Here is an 18,307-nt window from a genome sequence, read left to right as displayed (position 1 = left end):
GATGATCAATCAACAAGCATTTATTAAGATACTTACTATATGTGGTCAGAACTGGAGACAGAAAAAGAAAGCAAAAACATTCCCTGATCTCAAAGAGCTTAAATTCCAATGAAGGGAAAGTGTATCCAAAGAGAACTGACAGAAGGTACATATAGAATAAATACAAGGTAATCTGGGTGAAGGCGAGATGGGGGGAGAAGTTACTTCTTGGTAACCCCAGGCTTCTGGCAGAAGATGATGTTTGAGTTGAGTCTTGAAAGAAGCCAGAGATTCTATGATGATAAAAATAAATGAAATACTAAAATTAAATCTTAAAAAATAAGAGAATTATATCAGATGACCTCTAAAGTCCAGTCTAACTGTGAGACTTGTACTGGAGCAATCAAAATTTTTCTAGACTCTTCATTACATAAGTTTCAACATGAGACTTTCTAAATCATACTATGACATAAAATCCTACACTTGCTCTTTGATTCACCATTCTAATGATATTCTGTCCTCTGCTAGTACTGAAATAAATACCATATACACATGTGTATATGATTTAGAGTAAAATCATGATACTTAATCACAAATGTTGATTTTCTTTCAGGGAGATTCTGGTGGACCATTAGCGATGGCTGACTCAAGGCAGATCTGGTCGGTTTGGGGAATAGTGAGCTGGGGATATGAATGTGGCCTGCCAAACAAACCTGGAGTCTATACTTATGTGCCCTTCTATCGTGACTGGATAACTCAACAAACTGGAATCTAGTACAATAAGCTGGTCTCTACTGTAAATGTTGTATGCAGGGTGTGCCTGTCTGAAATGCCAAGCCTTTTTTCCCATTCAGTTTTGGTCACTGCCTTAATATGGTGCTTTCATGAATTCCTCAGAGATTTTTACAAAATAGCTCTTCATTAAGATATTCCTTATAAGAATTCCTTTCTTTTTAGGGGAAAGATTATTTTTAACTCAGACGGTCTCTCTAGAGTTGTTCTGCAGGACTTGAAATTCTTTTGCCAGCTTTCTAAACTGATCAGGCTACGTTGTCATTAAAGTCTTCCTTTCCATTTTCCACTCAGCCAAAGAGACTTTGTAGTTCTTTCTTTCTCTAAGGGAAAAGCCTGCAATGTTGTGAAAAACATACTAGAGGACCTTGGTTTTTAAATCCAAGTTCTGCCACCTGTGTAGCCTTGAGCAAGTCCTCTAATCACTTGGAGCTTTGGCGTTTGTAAAATGAGGGGTTGTACTTAAAGTCCTTCCAGTTCTAAATCTCAGGTCCAGTAACTACAACTTTATAGTTTTCCATTGTGTGAATCTAAAGTCTTTCTTTATTCAATATTCATTATTCAAATGTCTGACTTTTACATCATTCCTTTCTTTCCTGCTGACAGAACATAATAATAAATAGAAATTTGTTTCTATAATTTGCCAAATGGTAATTCAAAGGAATCCAGGGATAAGTGGATGCACTTATTTTTACAATGTTTTATACTACAACAACCAAAGCAAGGACAGGAGTGAGTTTTAGTAACTAGGAAAGTAATCTGATGTCTATTTTGGTGCAGTCATGTGTTCTTCCAGTGCTATCGTTGTATCTTTCATTTTTCCCATCTGTCAAGTGTAAATAAAAATATAGGGCACTCATCTGCCTTACAGGAATTGAATGAAAGGTAGTAAAGCTCTGATCAATCCAAGTATTAATGGAACGGGTGCTTTAATTAATTAGTTCACTTTTCAGCCTTAATGGGCACAATATGGTGAGCATTATTTAAACTTTCTTTGGGGATTTTCAAGTGCCTCTGAGGAATAATTAAGGCAATTATTGTCCTTGTATAGCTCTGTGGATATAAAATGTTTAAATTATGAATATTTGAGAGTTCTGATTAATTAAGTCTTTACTGTAAATATAAAGTGCTTTGAATTCCTAAAATGAAATGTGTCTCTATCTTGAGCTCGCGTCTGGATCCTCAACTACCTATTGGACATTTTGAACTGCATGTTCAATAGACATCTAAAACTCAACATGTCCAAAACAGAAGTCATTAGCTTTCCCTCAAAATCCAAACCTCTTCCAAATTCCCAGATTTCTATCAAAGATACCCACAATCCTTCCTGTCACAAAGTTTCATAACTGAAGTCATCTTCTACTCACTCTTACTGACTGTACAAAGTCAATCAGTTGTCAAAACCTTATCAATTTGATCTCCAATCTCTTTTCCATCTATTTGATTCTCTTCCGTTCTTTCATGATCACCACCTGAGATCCTGATCATCTCTTGCTTGGACTATTGCAATTCCCTCTTAACTGGTGTCCTTGTTTCAGATCTTCTCTCTAAACTGTCTTCCATAACTGCTGAAAGTGATATATTCCTAAAGCACAGATATATGCCACTTTCCTACCCAATAAACAAAAACAGCTCCCTAAGGTCTCTAGGATCAAATATAAACTACTCTGTCTGACTTTTAAAGCTCTTCTAAATCTGGATCCAACTTACTTTTTCAGTCCTATTACACATTCCTGCCCTTCATTCACTCTGCAGATCTACCAAACTGGACTTCTTGCTGTCCTATCTCCCATATAATCACATATGACATTCCTTCACCCACATCCCTCAGCTGACACAAGTTGTTCTTCAGTCCTATAATTCTCTCCCTTCTCATCTGCACAACTTGGAAACCCTTGCTTCCTTCAAAGCTCAGTTCATATGCCATCTCCTGCATGAACCCTTTCCTGATCTCTCCCCATCCACAACTATTAATGACAATCTATAAATTTACATGATATTTATTTGATATCTACTTATGTTAATCAATCAATACACATTTATTAAGTTCCAACTACATTCCAGGCACTGTTAGAAGCACTGAGACACCAAAAGAGGCAAAGGACAGCCCTTGCCCTTAAAGAGTTGTTGTGTTCCCTCAAAGAATACAGGTATCATTTTTGTCTTTGTGTTTTCAGAACCTAGCATAATGCCTGGCACATAGTAGGAGTTTGAAAAATATTTGTTGATGAATTGATCAAATCATTTTCTACCACTCTAGCATAGTACTTACTACTATAATACTACAATTATATTTAGAATCACAGAGTTTTATAGTAGATATAGAATGAATATTTATCGAATAAATGTTGAAATATGGAAATGCACTGAAGTATCAAAGTACAGGATGTACCAAAAATCTTAAGACAGTTTTAAACTTTAATATATTGTGATCTAACAAAAAACTATTCAATTCTGTTTAATATAACAACAAGCATTTATTAAGTGCCTCTGGAGCACAAGGCATTATACTGAGCAATGGGGATTAAAAGACAAAAATGAAACTGTCCCTGATCTCATTTTGTAGATATTTTATTCTTATATAAATCTTTATGGGAGCGAATGACATTTTGGTTTAATTTTTAATAAATGTCTATTCTGAAGAAAATAATACGCTAGATATCAGCTAGAATCTAGCTACTAGATACATGCTAGCTATGTATTAATTCCTGCCTTCAAGGAGATTCAAGGAGAAAAGAAGAGTGTGTGTGTGTGTGTGTGTGTGTGTGTGTGTGTGTGTGTGTGTGTGTGTGTTGGGGGAGGAATATATGTATTATAGGACATTTACATAACTGGGTCTTCAGGTTCTAAAATGCAGAGTCAAAGTAGGTAACTCCTCAAGTGAGATCAGAAAGCATTGTTATCAGGCAAAACCTGTGATTTTCATGAGAATTTTCACTACTCTAAGAAGTTTTATTTTCTCATCTGTAAATCATCTTAGATGATTTCTATGGCTCCTTACTCCTTTAGTATGTTATTTTCTATGAGGATTTTAATATTTAGAATCACGGGACCTTGAGGTTGAAAAGAACTGCAGAGGTCATCTAACAACTCTCAAATGTAACCTGAATCTTCTCTACAACATTTCTGATGATCACTTCATCTTGTCCTTGAAAATTACTAATGATGAGGAACTCACTGTTTCCCATATAACCAGTTCCAATATTAGGAAGTTATCTTTACATTGAGCTAAAATTTATCTTTCTAGAATTTAACCCCATTTGTCTCATATCTGCCTTCAGGATTCAAGTACAAGTCTAAACTCCCTTCCATATAAAATATTTAATTCCTTCATAGGGAGACTGTGTGAGCTACAGCTTCAAAACCTGCTCAAGTATTTCAGAACTTTAATGTATTTTGGACTTATAATGAGAATCTATATGAGATATAATTTTGGGGGGGGGGGAAATCCAAATATCCCAAGAAGGAACTAATTAAGGAAAACCAATGAACCTCCGAGGCCAAAGCAGAAATATGAGAACTAGTAAAAAAAAAAAAATGATAAAGGAGAGTGGAAATTAAAACCACTAAAATGGTTAAACCAGTCAATTGCTATGTTAAATGTCAACTTTTCTATAATCATTTTGAGGGGAAAAAGTACTTTCCTTTTTCTCATACACTCTTCTTTTCCATTCCTACCTGACCACTAATATGGGATAGAAGACAGAATGCTGAACTTGGAGTCAAAAAACCTGGGTTCAACTCCTGCTTCTGATTTTATAAGTTTTGTGATTCTGAATAAGTCATTTAATCTCTATAATTACATGTGTTAGGACTTAACCTGCTAAATCATAGACCACTTGGGATCTTCATTGGGAAAGGGAGTTCCCTGCACTCATGAAATCAAAGCTCTTTTCACAAGTCTTGTGTGTGTGTATATGAGCGTGTATGCATGTGTATGTGTGTGTGTGTGTGTGTGTGCGTGTGTGCCTTCCTTGTATCCTCAGCACCTAGCATAGGACTTTGCCAAAAGTAAGCACTTCATGTCTGTTGAACTGAAATATCATATATATACATATGTTGTAAATTTGGTGAAGTGCATTAAAAGCTTACTTACATGCTAGTTTAAACAATTTGTACCACAAACAAATTTACCACTGGGCTTTAATGTTAGTCTAGATTGTGAAACTAGAAAACATTGCAGAAACTTGCAATAAATAGCATTTCTGTCACGTTCAGTGCTTAGACTGAAAGGACCAAATTATGGCCCTAGTTTTTTTAAAGAGGTAGTTGTATTTTTATGGCAAATATCCGCAGTGAACTCTTAATGAAACATATAAATAAACACTGAATATCTATTTCCAGCTCTACTCTTTGGCAATTCATGTACCTTGAAATCAGTTTTTTAAAGAATATTTGTCCTACTTAATTATGTATAGAATTTAAGATTTCTGGAAGACAGTACAAATCAACTTTTTAAACTGGTTCTCAAATTAAAGAAGTGCCATTTGACTCTGAGGACTCAACACATTCTGTTGCCTTGTAATCATCCCATTTCTATAACCGAGGCAGGCTTCCAGCTTGGCACTCCCTGGTTATATACTTGTGAGGCCAACATTAAACCAGTAATTTAAAGTAAACCACAGCATTCTTGTGTGAACGTATGTGTGGGTATGTGTGTATGTATTTGTGTGTCCACATACAAATATACACATTTGGTTATATCCTGGTTACAGCAGGAAATGGAAGTCTATCTTGGGCAGCAGTGTTAACATTTAATTTATAAACATGTAACCCTTTGATAAAGGAAAACCAAAAGGACAATTGCATAAAAGATGCATTATTTTAGAAACTGAAGACATTCTAGTGTTCCTAAGGCCTAGGTAACACCTTAGCAGTACTATATTTGCTTAGGAAGGTATATTAACCCTTTCAAACCTCTGGGATGTCATCTGTGTTCATAGTTCTACACAGTAAGAATTCATGTTCAGGGGCTCCCTTTGGTCCCAGCAGCTTCGGCGACAGAGGTGGCTGAGGAAGAAGTGGGGGCAGCAGCTCCAAGAGTTCCTGGGTTCCAGGGTTTGCTCAGATGTTGGAAAAGAACTTGCCAGTTCAACCTTCTTCCACACCAGTGAACCCTCCTGCAGGATATTCCTCGTCAGAGAATTACAGCATGTCAAATTCAGCTTCTAAGGTGACACAAGTCACAGGGAATTTTCCAGAACCACTGCTTTCCAAAGTAGTCCTACCCAATCCAAATACTGTCCTTCCTCCAAAGAAGATTCCCAAGGAATTCATCATGAAGTACAAATGTGGAGAGATCAGTCCAGTGTCAGCTCTCCATCAGTTTGCATAGATGCAGCGAGTACATCTTGACCTTAAGGAAACTGTAACTACAGGTAATCTTACGGGTCCTTATTTTGCCTTTTGGGCTGTGGTGCATGGTATTCAATATAGAACTGGACTGGGACAGAATGAAAAAGAATCTCGATTCAATGTGGCCAAGCTTGCCCTGGATGAGCTTTTGCAGTTGGATAATCCTGAGCAAAGGAATGTAGAAACCTCAGGTCTTCCTCTTGTCCCTGCAGACCCTGGCCTTTCAGCTGAATCGAATTATGTTTCCAAGGTGCCTTACGGAGAACAATCAAGAAAACCAGCAGGAGGAGGCCCACCATGAGGAACCTGTGTCTCGGTGGATTTCTCATAGCACCTGATGGACTTTATGGAGATGTTACAATATCTCCTGATTGGTTTGTGTAGGAAAAATAGGACTGAACACAGCACAGGCCCCTCCTTGGGAAACTGTAAGACAGTTCAAGACCATATGGTTCTGTAAGGTCATTTATACTAAAGAATCTACCTCAGTATGGAGGGAGGGGATGGACTCACTTGGGGCTTGGGTCAACTTTTGTCACAAAGGAGGAATTGCTAGCTGCCTGCTCTGAGACAGCAATCCTGAAGTACGGAATAATGGACCAGAGGGACATCAAGCCTACTAGACTGTGTCCTCTTACAGAGTTTCTGATGTATATACCCTTCCTGCTTTGCCTTTGCCACTTTTGCTACCATGCTCCTAAATTGCTAGTGAAATGTTTCCCCCAGTCCTGTAGAATGGGAGGAATAAGTAAGTCTACATGTCCCAAGCTAGCTTGCAGGAAGTGTGGTATAAGCTCTTCCCCTGTAGACATGAAGCAGACCAGGAATTCTGAACACCCATGTGAAATTTGAAGAGGGAAGAAATCTTCATTTCAAAATTTTTGTCATAATCAGCAAAACTTCCATCTTCAATATTTGGCAACGGACATTGTGTGTACTTAGTCCAGAAGTTCAGTTATTGGGATTTCTGTTTGTAACGATACAGAAAGTAAAATGTGGAAAAGGAATAATCATAATAAAGGTAGGAAAGAGTGAAAAAAAGAATTCATGTTCAGAATGATGGGTCTACAATATATTAAAATATCAGTAAAAATCATACTTTACTTGTTACTTATTTCAATATTCAAAAAATCCATGATGTCATCTAGAGTGTCAAAGTAGATAACAACCCATCCACACCTTAGCAGGTTGCTTTATGAGCTGCTATAGCCAGCTTGGTGATACTGGTGGCTTCTTGGTGATGAACCTTCCCCACTACATAGGTAAGAGTCCTTGCATGATAGTCCCTAGGTCCTAATTATAGCCTTTGTCACTTGATAGAACCTGCCAGAGATTGTGTTTTGCTGGCAAAGCCTTTGAAACCCTATGAATAATTCTGTGGAAAACAAAGCACCAGAATAGCATTTTAGTGGAGTATGCTTATTACTAAGGCAGAGATGTGGAACAATACAGCTCAGAAATAACTTTAAAGGGACTGAAACTTAAAGATTTTTTTCCCCAAATAATCTTCAGTAGTTAAAAAATTCAGTTAAACAAAATAGCCCATTCCCCTAAAGTTATAGTCAATCAAGGTCTTACTTATTAAGCAACCAATTCACATGATGCTGTCCTAGACATAAGAAATAAGTAATTACATAAAACTGACACCTATGATCCAGTAGTAGAAAATCTAAGAAAGCACCAATGATATAAGTATATGTGTGTATATAATATGAAGACACTATGCCAATATTAGAATGCACAACATTTGTATTATTAGCAAGTCAGAGTTATAAAACAGGCAGTATAACACATATAGTTCAAATGCCAAACATACATTTGCCTAAAAAACAACTTTATGAAGAAATCACACAAGGCAAGCACTCACATGGAGATCAGAAAATGCGATACAAGGAAACTCTCAACATCTCTCTGAAGAACTTTAGCATGATTATGAGATGTGGGAAACCCTGACACAGGACTTCACAGCATAGTGTGCCCACATCAAAGAAGGAACTGTGCTCTACGAGCAAAGCAGAACTGCAGTAACTCAAAAGCAATGAGAGATGCAAAAATTTAGGACCATCTCCATTCCAAATGTTCAGATAGACTATTTGTGCCTTAACTGTAGCAGAGTCTTCCAAGCTCATATTGGTTTGATCAGCGACAACCAGACACACCATACATTGACCCCAACATTGTGGTATCATTTTTTTTTTCCTTTTTGAGTACAAAGGACAACAACAGTTATAGAGTACTATGGTCAAAAAGACCTGGGTTCAAATTCTACCTCAGATAATTATTAGTTATGTTTACCTGGGCAAGACACAACTTCTTTGAACCTGAGTCTCCTCATGTGTAAAATAAAGGGGTTGGACTTGAATTGTACTTGGAAGTCCCTTTAAGCTTCAAATCTATGATCCTACAATCATATATATATATATATAATACATATATATATTCATATTCATAAGAGAAGGCAAGGGTAAATACATAATTGGGCTCAGTCAGTCAACAGAGTGTGTACTAAGTGTCAAGCATTGTGTTAAGGGTAGTAGTGGGAGTTCCCTTTCTAAACCAAAGTCAAAAGCAGTGAGCATTTCTCTGAAGAATGTGGGAAATTTTATGGAAGAAAAAAATATGAAACATTTTTGAAATGGCTGTCACCCTCGCACAAGGGACAGGCTGAGCTTTTAGATTACTTCAATCACAGTATATGTACCACCAAAACCTACCTGGAGGGATGAGTTTTGGGTTGCACTATTGCTCCCAGTTCAATTTTCTTGGGGCCAGATTCTAGCTCATCTAATTTTTAAAATTTTCCCAAACTTAAATGTCCAACTATTTGAAAATAAGCAAACAATTGAGTTTCTCTTTTACAATGAGAAGCAAAAAGGAATATTTGAATCTGCATTTACAATAAAAATTAACAATATATTTGAAATGTACCATGGAGATATGAAGAATTCTCAAAAATCAGTGGTTCTCAAATGTCATTCCTGGTTACTATGCTGTGCCCAAATCACAGTATGCTCACTTTTATAGAGAATCTAAGGTTTATAAAGTTTTTTCCTCACCGCAGACTTGTGAGACAGGTAATGCCAGTTTTATGTTCCCCATTTTACAGGTGAGGCTATGAAGGTCAGAGAGGTTAGATCAAGTGACTGGTTAAGTGTCAGAACCAGTTTTTGAATCAAGGTCTCCTGACCTCAAATCTTGCACTCTTCTCCCAATATCACAATGCTATTTCATTACTCTTTAAACTTACAATTATCTCAGAGGAAGTATTATATTAAGTGGAACTTCCCCCACATGTTAAGCAATTCCATTTTCCCAAGACAAAGGCTTCATTTGTGTGCTTACTCTAATTCTAATGAATTGAATAATGAAGGTTCCCTGCTAGGTGTTTCATCATAAGATCTGGAGAAAAAAAGGCAAAATCAAATAAGTTAGCATTTGTGAGTCTATGTTTATACAAACAATGAATGAATGAGTGGTAAAAGAAGCATTTATCAAGCACTTAACAATGTGCCAAGCACTGTGATAAGTATTGTGGATACAAACAGGAACAGATAGACAGCCCTTGCACGTAAGGTAATCACAATGCCAACATCCAAGAAAAAGTTTTTCAAAAAATCAATTCTCTGGATGGCTCCACAATTTGCCATTGTACAGACAGAGTACTAGGGTTCTTAACTGAAGATGCAAGTTACGTCTTGGACACTCAGAGCAGCACACACATATCATTAAAAAGGGAGAAATTGTAAAGTTCAATTCCAGGGAAGTTTTACTGAGCACTTGATGGAAAATTAGAGGGCTCTGTCAGTTTCAATCAAAAGAAAGAGAGTTTGCTACCCCCAGAGCCTTAATAAAAAAGATAGCTCAATATACAGAGTGAGACTGTAACTGCAAAAACCCACTGGTGTCTGTTGTTTTCTATGGCATGCACTGTCAGTAAAATAGATATTTGTAACTGTTAATGGGACTCCTTTAACATTATAGAGAAAAAACCCTAGATATTATAGATCCTCTAGTATATATTGATGTGAGAAAATAAAAATACATTTTATATTTAGTATATATCACTAACAGTAAACATTGAGTTTGACCTTGGTATTAACTTAGTATGAATGCAACCAAAGTAAGAACTATATCTGACTGCAACATTGAGAAAGACTGTTCTTTGTAGAGTACTGGACGAGTGTTCTTTTAATAATACAGGGCATCCCAAATGTCATCAAGCAATTTTACACCTTAGAGTTAAAAACTATACAGATACTTTTGGGACAGCTTATCCCTTCCCCTCTTCCCCCTTGAATATATTACTTTAATTTTTCAAAATTAGATTATCTTCTCTCAGCATCATAACCATCCTATGTGTTAAGTAGGTTTGCTGTTGTTACTCCCATTTTATAAATGAGTAAACTGAAGGAGATAGAGATGAAGTGACTGACCTTAGAGCACAGAGCTAATAAAAGACATTGGTACAATTGGTTATTTCTATTGTTGAATTGTTTCAGTCATATCTGATTCTTCATGATCTTATTTGGAGTTTTCTTGGCAAAGAAGCTGGAGAAGTTTGCCATTTCCTTCTCCAACTCATTTTACAGATGACATAACTGAGGCAAACAAAGGTAAGTAACTGGCCCAGGGTCACTTAGCTCATAAGTATCTGAAGCCAAATTTTATCTCAGAAAAAAAAAGGAGCCTTCCTGACTCCAGGCATCCTTCCTGACTCTATCCACTGAGCTACCTACCACTGGAACTATGTCTAATATCTCCTTGTTCTTCTCCTTAGACCGTTCTACATAGACTTTTGATGGGCCAATATGCATGGAAGAATTACAGAGAAAGTCAGAAGAACAAATAACATAAAAAATAAAATAACTGACAGGACAGTTTTCTTAAAATTGCAAATGATAGGTTTTGCTTTGATCTTCATAGACAATCCATCTTCTTCAAAAAAAAACTGCCTAATATATCCAAGCATAGGAACCCACAATAATATTTTTTAATATTACTTAAGTTAAATAGTGACATAGAAAGTCAAAGCAGGTCATTTTCAAAGAGTTTATCTCTCACAAGAGAGATTTTTCTTTTTAGTGGAAGGTGCAAGATCTATTCATGTTCATGGTATTTCAGTTCATTAATCATTGAAAGCCATTTTTAAAATTCATGCAAAATTCCTTAATACCTTTTGGATGAATGGAATTTAGCTCTTTCTAGTGTTTTTTGCCAGGACTTTTGTCAGGAAAATTTTTTCTTAAATTAAGTTTCATAGGTTTCAAATTTAACATGTCCCGTTTAGGGGAAAAAAAACACTACTTCCACCTTGCCATTAAGTAAAGCAAAAGAAAATCAACACTAACTTAACTGTTAGTTACCAAATAACTGTTAGTTACCAAATACCAAATAACTTGGTATTTATCTTCAAAATGTGGGATATTCATATATTCATAGTAATGTTTGGAAGTGATGGAAGACCATCACTTAAAATTGAATCAAATGTACATTTATTAAATGACAATTTATTCAATGACTTTCATTCAAAAAGAAACTAGTATTTCTCCAATAATTAACATCAATATGTTGAAAGTATTGTATGTTTCCCCTCTCCCCCAGGCATTATGAATCTCTGCTGTAGATTATCTAAAACTTGCTCCATTTCATTTGTCATATCTTGTTCCAGAAAAAGACAGTTTTACAAGAATATCAATGTTTTTATTGGCAGCAAATTTGCTAGGATACTCCCATAGAAGCTTGCTTACTAGGTTACTCCCATGTAATCTGCTTTTAGTCTATTACTTTGGAAGATTTTAAAGCTGTGCTTGAGCTACTAAAAATTAATGCTGGACAAATTCTCAGTAACTATTCCATTTCAAAGCAGGATATTTTTCAGATACAAAATCCAGCCAACACTTCGATAATGCGTTAAGGTTTACAAACTACCTTATCTGGACCTCACAACAACCCAGTGAGGGGTATAATCATGATAAATTACAGAATTTATATTGTGCTTTATGGTTTCCTAAGCACTTTGCATACATTATGTAGTAAAAGCCATAAGAGTAACACAACCACAGTGCTGTAGGAGCACTAAAAGAGCCCTTCCAGATGGGGCAATTATGCAAGAATTCATGGGAATATTTGATGTTTGAGTAAGACCTTGAAGGACGAATAAAATTTTGATAGTTGAAGATGGAGGTAAAGGGCATCATTCCTGGTGGGGGAAACAAGATGAGAAAAGGCAAGGCAATAAGAAAGCACGGAGGCCAGAGAAGGCAATGCAGGTTTAGGGTATAATGGGAGGAGAGGAGGAAGGAGGAGAAGGAATAAGCATTTATACAGCAAATACTATTTTTACTCAATATTATTTGATCCTCACAACAACCCTAGGAGGTATCAGTGCTATTATTATCTCCATTTTACAGTTGAGAAAACTGAGGCAAACAAAGGTTAAGTGACTTGCCCAGGGTCACATAACTAGTAAGTATTTGAGGGCAAATTTGAACACAGGTCTTCCTGGCTCCAAGTCCAACACTCTATCCATTCTACAACTAGCATCAGCATGATGTAGTAGTGGGAAATAAAAGTAGAAGAAAGTTTTGGGACTTGATTGTGTACAGTCTTGAAATAAGAGTTTAGGCTTTATTATCTGGTGGTAGGTGAAGCAGGAGCGCAAGGAGGGAGTCTGAAGACAGGATGACCAGTTGGGAACTTATTATTGTAATATCCAAGCATGAGCACAAAGGGCATGCAGAGTATTGGGAGTAGAAAAGAAGAACCTGATACGAGGGACATCAAAAATAGGAATCTACAGAACTTGATGACAGATTAAATATGGGGTCAAGGAAAAGGGAGGAATCAAAGATTACAAAAATCTGAATCTGGGTGACTATGAGTATAGCTGCCATTAAGAGAAACAATGAACTCAGGATAAGGAGTTTGTTTTATGATCTCTTAATTTCTTAGAGTTATTAGCTTCCATTAACTCCATTCTAATTTTCAAAGAATTGCTTTCTTCAGTGAGTTTTTGTACCTCCTTTTCTATTTGGCCAATTCTGCTTTTTTAAGGCATTCTTCTCCTCGTTGAATTTGTGGACATCTTTTACCATTTGACCTAATCTGTTTTTTAAGGTGTTATTTTCTTCAGTATTTTTTGTGTCCCCTTCACCAACTGATTTTTCATGATTTTTTTTACATCACTCTCATTTTTCTTCCCAATTTTTCTTCTACTTCTCTTACCTGACTTTCAAACTCCTTTTTGAGCTCTTCCATGGCCTGAGACAAATTCATATTTTTCTTGGAGGCTTAGGATGTAGGAGCTTTGACTTTGTTGTCTTCTGAATATCTGTTTTGATCTTCCTCGTCACCAAAATGTTTCTATAGTCAGAGGTTTTTTTCATTGTCTGCTTGTTTTCATAGCTTATTGTTTGACTTTTTAACTCTGCTAAGGTAGGGCTCTGCTTCTAGGGTGGAGAAAGTACTGTCCCAAGCTTCAGACATTTTGTGCAATTGTTTTCAGAGGTACTTCTAGGGACCTGTAAGTTTTCAGTTCTTCCAAGGTATTATGATCTAAGGAGACATGTTTACTCCTCTCCTGGACTGTGCTCTGACCAGTAAGTGACCACAAGTACTCTTTTCTGCCCTGAAACTATGAGAAGGGTTCCCTCTCTACTGCTGCTGCAAGCTCTGCTACATTAGTGCTCCTTCTTGCTATAGGACCACCACCCAGGACTGCGACCTGGATCTGAGTATGGGCACTGCCTCAGTGCTAGCAAAGAGACCCCTGTAATCTCCTTCTGACCAATTGTTCAATCCCCTTACCATCTGTGGGCTGAGAACTCCAGAAGCACCTGCTGCAGCTAATTCAGTCCCTCCCATCACCTGCTCCTGATTTACTGGGTCTGGGTCTGTGTTGGAAGGGCCTGGGCTGGACTGTGCTCCTCTCTCATCCAAGTCCCACAGACCTTTCCTGCTAAACTTCTAAATTATCTCTGGTGCCTACAAGCTGAGAAGACTGGAAATCACCCACTGTTGCCAGTGATTCAGTCACCTCAAGGCCTGTTCCAGGTTTTCTGGGTCCCAGTCTGCCCTGGTGCTGGCATGGCTAGGCTGAACTGTGCTCCTCTCTCCCCTCTGACACAATAGACCTTTCCCATCAATCTTCCAGAATGTCTTGGACTGGAAATTTGTTTCACTCTCTTTTTGTGAGTTCTGATGCTCCATAATGTGTTAGAGTCATTTTTAAAGGTACTTGGAAGGGTTGGGAGGGGAGCTTAGGGGAGTCCCTGCCTTACTCCATCATCTTGGCTCCCTTCCTTTCAGGAAGAAGAGTTTGGAGGAGGAAAATTACACTCCTCTACTCAAAGAACTCAGTGTCCCACTGTTTCCTCTAAAATAAAACACAAATGAAAAAAGTTTTAAACCTACTTCTGGGTCATTTCACATCATTGCCTTTTAAGAATTCTACATTCTAGCCAAATGGATCTCTCAGACTTAGTGTGGCAGCTCCTGCCTCTATATTTGCACTTTTTCTGCTTCTTTCAGAATTCTTATCTTCCTTCAAAATCAATCTCAGGTGTCACTTCTTCCAATTGTCTTATCTTCCCTCCCCTCAATCATCCTCCCCCTCCAAATTCTTTGCCTCAGTTTGTTTTGGTGCATTTCACCTGAATCCCTCCTTTTCTCCAGGCAATCCCTACCTAGGGAAGGGGTGGTGGTTGGGGTGGAGTCCATGGACTACCCCCAATTAAAAGCAATTACCTTTGTTAGGTAAGGAAATATCCTGATTGAATCAATCAATCAAGGTGTGAATGAGTGTTCAAAGGCACTTTGAATCACTTAGGTGCAATAGGCGCTCTGCTCTAATTAGGTGGATGACTTGGTCCCACCCTGAGGACCTTATTAAAAAAGAACCATATGAGGGAGGGGGGATGGAGACATTTCAAAGATCTGGGACTAGAAAGGAAGAAGCAGAGACATCAAAAGCTGAGCCAAAAGGAATGAGCAGGACAGGGGCAAATGGTAAAAGGAGAAAGATAAAGTCAGTTGAGCTGGGGCTGATAAGGGAGAGATCAAAGAGCAAATCCATCCATCTATAGGCATCTGGGAACAGAAGACTGTCTAGTGCCATCAGGAATGTCTACTTCCTCAAGGACCAAATTGATCTCCAAGAAAAGATCCCCATCTTCTCTTTATAATGCCTGTCATTTAAAATGCCTGTCATTTAAAATAATGTATTCTGCTACTTCCTTACCAAAAGATTTCCAGTAACCTGAATTTTGTCTCAATCACAAAGAAGTCAGAAATTTTCTAGGAATAAATATAAATGCAAATTAAAGGAGAGAATAAAACCTCTGCCTAAATGTTAGGAGTTTTCTAACTGGGAGCTCTAAATATACTCCTAACTTTTTCCTGCATTTACTTAATTTAATTTTGCTAAATTGGTGAGAAGAGGCAACCGTATGCTTCTGAAGGGTCTTTATATTTCCCTTATGCTCAGAGCAAGTTAATTATTAAAACAAGTTTACATGAGATTATATGATGTTTATATTATATATGTTTATATTATATTACATACTTGCATATATTCTATATTCATATTATATATTATATACTTGCATACATATTATTATGCTTTCATCACTCTGTGATGTACCACCTAACCTCTTAACTCTTTATGCCCCAAAACACTGTATCATTAAAATGTTTATAGATTCAGCCCAATACTCTTCTGTGTAAATAAACATCTTTGAATTTATTTCTATCCCACCAAGGTTTATCATCTGTAATTTTTTTTAAATCTGCTATCTAAATATTTACCCAAGTCATTGATAAAACTGTTAAACAATAAAGAAAATACAAATCCTTGAGGCACTCCACTGAAGATCTACTTCCAAATCTATATCAAATCTTTAATAGCCTCTCTTTGATTCTAGGCATTCATCCAGTTCCCAATTTGTCAAGTCACACTTCCATCTAGTCCACATCTCTCCACCTTTTTCCATAAGAATGGCCCAAGAGATTTTGTCAAAGACTTTGATAAAATTTATTTTACTCATTCTTGACAAAGGCATACTGGCACTTGATCATCAACATTTGTTTTTTTAGAAGAAAAATGATGGCGTAGAAAGAGCACTAGAATAAAACTAATTTGCTTACCTATGCTTATGAGTTACAAGTTTTTTTTTGACTTTTTTTTTCCAGTGGTAAGGAAATAAGAGGGATCTAGCTAATTTAGAAAATAAAAGTTAATTTAGGGAAAAGACCACCAGATTTAAATTAATAGCACCTAGGTATAAATCCTGGTTCTGCTACTTGCTACAGGTTGACCTTGGGCAAGTCACTCCACTTCTCAAGGCCTCAGTTTTCTCATCTATAAAATGAAAAAAATTGGACTTGGTTTTCAAGGTCCCTTCCAGCTTTAAATCTAAAGCAAAAAAATGACTGTTGGAGAGATGTGGTAATGATTGGGAAGAGATGTGGCAATGAGTTCTAGCAAAAATATGAACACGTTCTTTCAGGAACATTTTTAGCTCAGTATAAACATAGAAATCTATGAAAAAGCAACTTCTGTAATCAAGAATACAGTTCTTAACAGTAGGCTTGAAGATATTAGGTATACTAGCATTTCTAGAAATAGGATGGAATTGGATTGCTTCTCCCACCCAGCTAGACCTACCATTACATGAAGTATCACGACCTCCCAGCTCCAAACTAAGTGGAAAGACATTATGAGAGAGAAAGTGATTCAGGGTCATCTGCACCCCCCATTAGGGGTGCACTACTGCCAGCCATCAGGACTGGGAGAAGTTGCCTTCCATGAAAGACCTAAAGAAAGGAGGAGAGACCACTTGGAAGACCTGTGCATTTTTAAGCCTTGCCCATTATTTCTAGACTAGCAAGGTCATGCTACTTCCTCCATTTTAGGGAGTCTAGGATATTCTCTTCCAGATCCACTGAAGAATGGATGCAGTATCATACCTTCTGCATTCCAAGCTCAGTGCTAGATCTGAGAGTCTGTGGAGGTGATTTCTTTCATAGGGAAGGTAGTTTTGAAATAAAGCAGTCTCATTCTGTTAACAAAAGAAAGTTACCTCCTCAATCCAGTCACATGACTCATTGGGACCCACTTCCCTGACATCTGTTCTTCTGGCTGAAGCTGAGCTGGGGAGGAGCATGTTATTATTCTCCTATTCCAAAATGGAGAAGATAATAAGGTGACAATTGATAATTACAATATTGCCAAGGGTAGCTAAGCAATCAGACTTCTGACAGAAACTAAAGGGCAGGGCCAGCAGCATATAAAACATGGCAATGAAAAACAGGTGTGCAACAAATTGAGGGAACTCTTTGCCAAGTCTGAACCTTTGTTGTCCACCCCTGCTGCCAGACCCTGGACTTTATTTCTTCTTCCTAGCTCCTTCAGATGTTGTCAATTCTATATTTATCTCGGATTCTAATCCAGTTACCACTTAGTGCTTCTGAACCCTTAGGTCCATAATCCTTATCACAACCACAGCGCCAATTTATACAAGTACTTTCTGGCCAAGAAAGGTTCTGGTTCTCTCAGACTGAGAAGTCTTCAACCACTGCCAAGAAACTCAACTCAAGCACAACAAATAACAAATCCCAATTCTGTCTCTTACTGGGTGGGCTAGAGAGGGCCAGTGGTAACGGCCTTAAGCTAAGCTCTCATCTCTTACTGACTTTCAGGTTGTTTGTGATCATAGAGTCACTGAAACTAGATTTTATATCTGCCTAGAACATTATCCAACACTGAATCAGAATCACAGGGTTAGAACTTAGAATTGTGTGAGTCCCAAGCTGTGGCCTATGTAAGAAGAGGCCCTCATAGCCCTCATGCAAGTATTAAATTTTCCTAAAAATACCGGTGGCAACAGCAAAACCCTGGAAACAAATTAGGTATTCAGTTATTGGGGAATCACTAAATAATTTAGGATATATGAATATTATGAAATATTATGGAACCAAAAGAAAAAATGTTTCTTGATTTTCTTAAATATATGGAAAGAGTTGTATGAAGTGATACAGAGTAAAGAATGCTGAATCTAAAAAACTATTAAAGAAAACAATGTTCTATGCATAGTTGGCACTCCCTATGGGGGAACTCTTTCTACCAACATATAGCAGATTACATCTCTTTTAAGACTTGGTAGCTAAACTCCAGGGAATTGTC

The 18,307-nt window shown here is 37.2% G+C and overlaps 1 protein-coding gene and 1 pseudogene across 1 annotated transcript in view; both read left to right on the top strand.

Moving 5' to 3' along the window:
• TMPRSS11D (transmembrane serine protease 11D) overlaps positions 1-1,921 on the top strand; it is a 58,416-nt gene extending 56,495 nt beyond the window's left edge. The window contains exon 10 of the mRNA XM_072620908.1: positions 593-1,921. Within this exon, the coding sequence (XP_072477009.1) occupies positions 593-754 (162 nt within the window). The 3' untranslated portion in view covers positions 755-1,921. The remainder of the gene's footprint in view (positions 1-592) is intronic.
• Positions 1,922-5,788: 3,867 nt separating this feature from the next.
• On the top strand, positions 5,789-6,427 carry LOC140512117 (adenosine deaminase domain-containing protein 1 pseudogene; annotated as a pseudogene).
• Positions 6,428-18,307: the final 11,880 nt, after the last annotated feature.

The sequence above is a fragment of the Notamacropus eugenii genome, chromosome 6 (assembly GCF_028372415.1).
Source record: "Notamacropus eugenii isolate mMacEug1 chromosome 6, mMacEug1.pri_v2, whole genome shotgun sequence".
NCBI lineage: Eukaryota > Metazoa > Chordata > Mammalia > Diprotodontia > Macropodidae > Notamacropus > Notamacropus eugenii.
The sequence above is the reverse complement of the archived record's forward strand: the minus strand, read 5'-3'. Positions and strand labels throughout refer to the sequence as shown.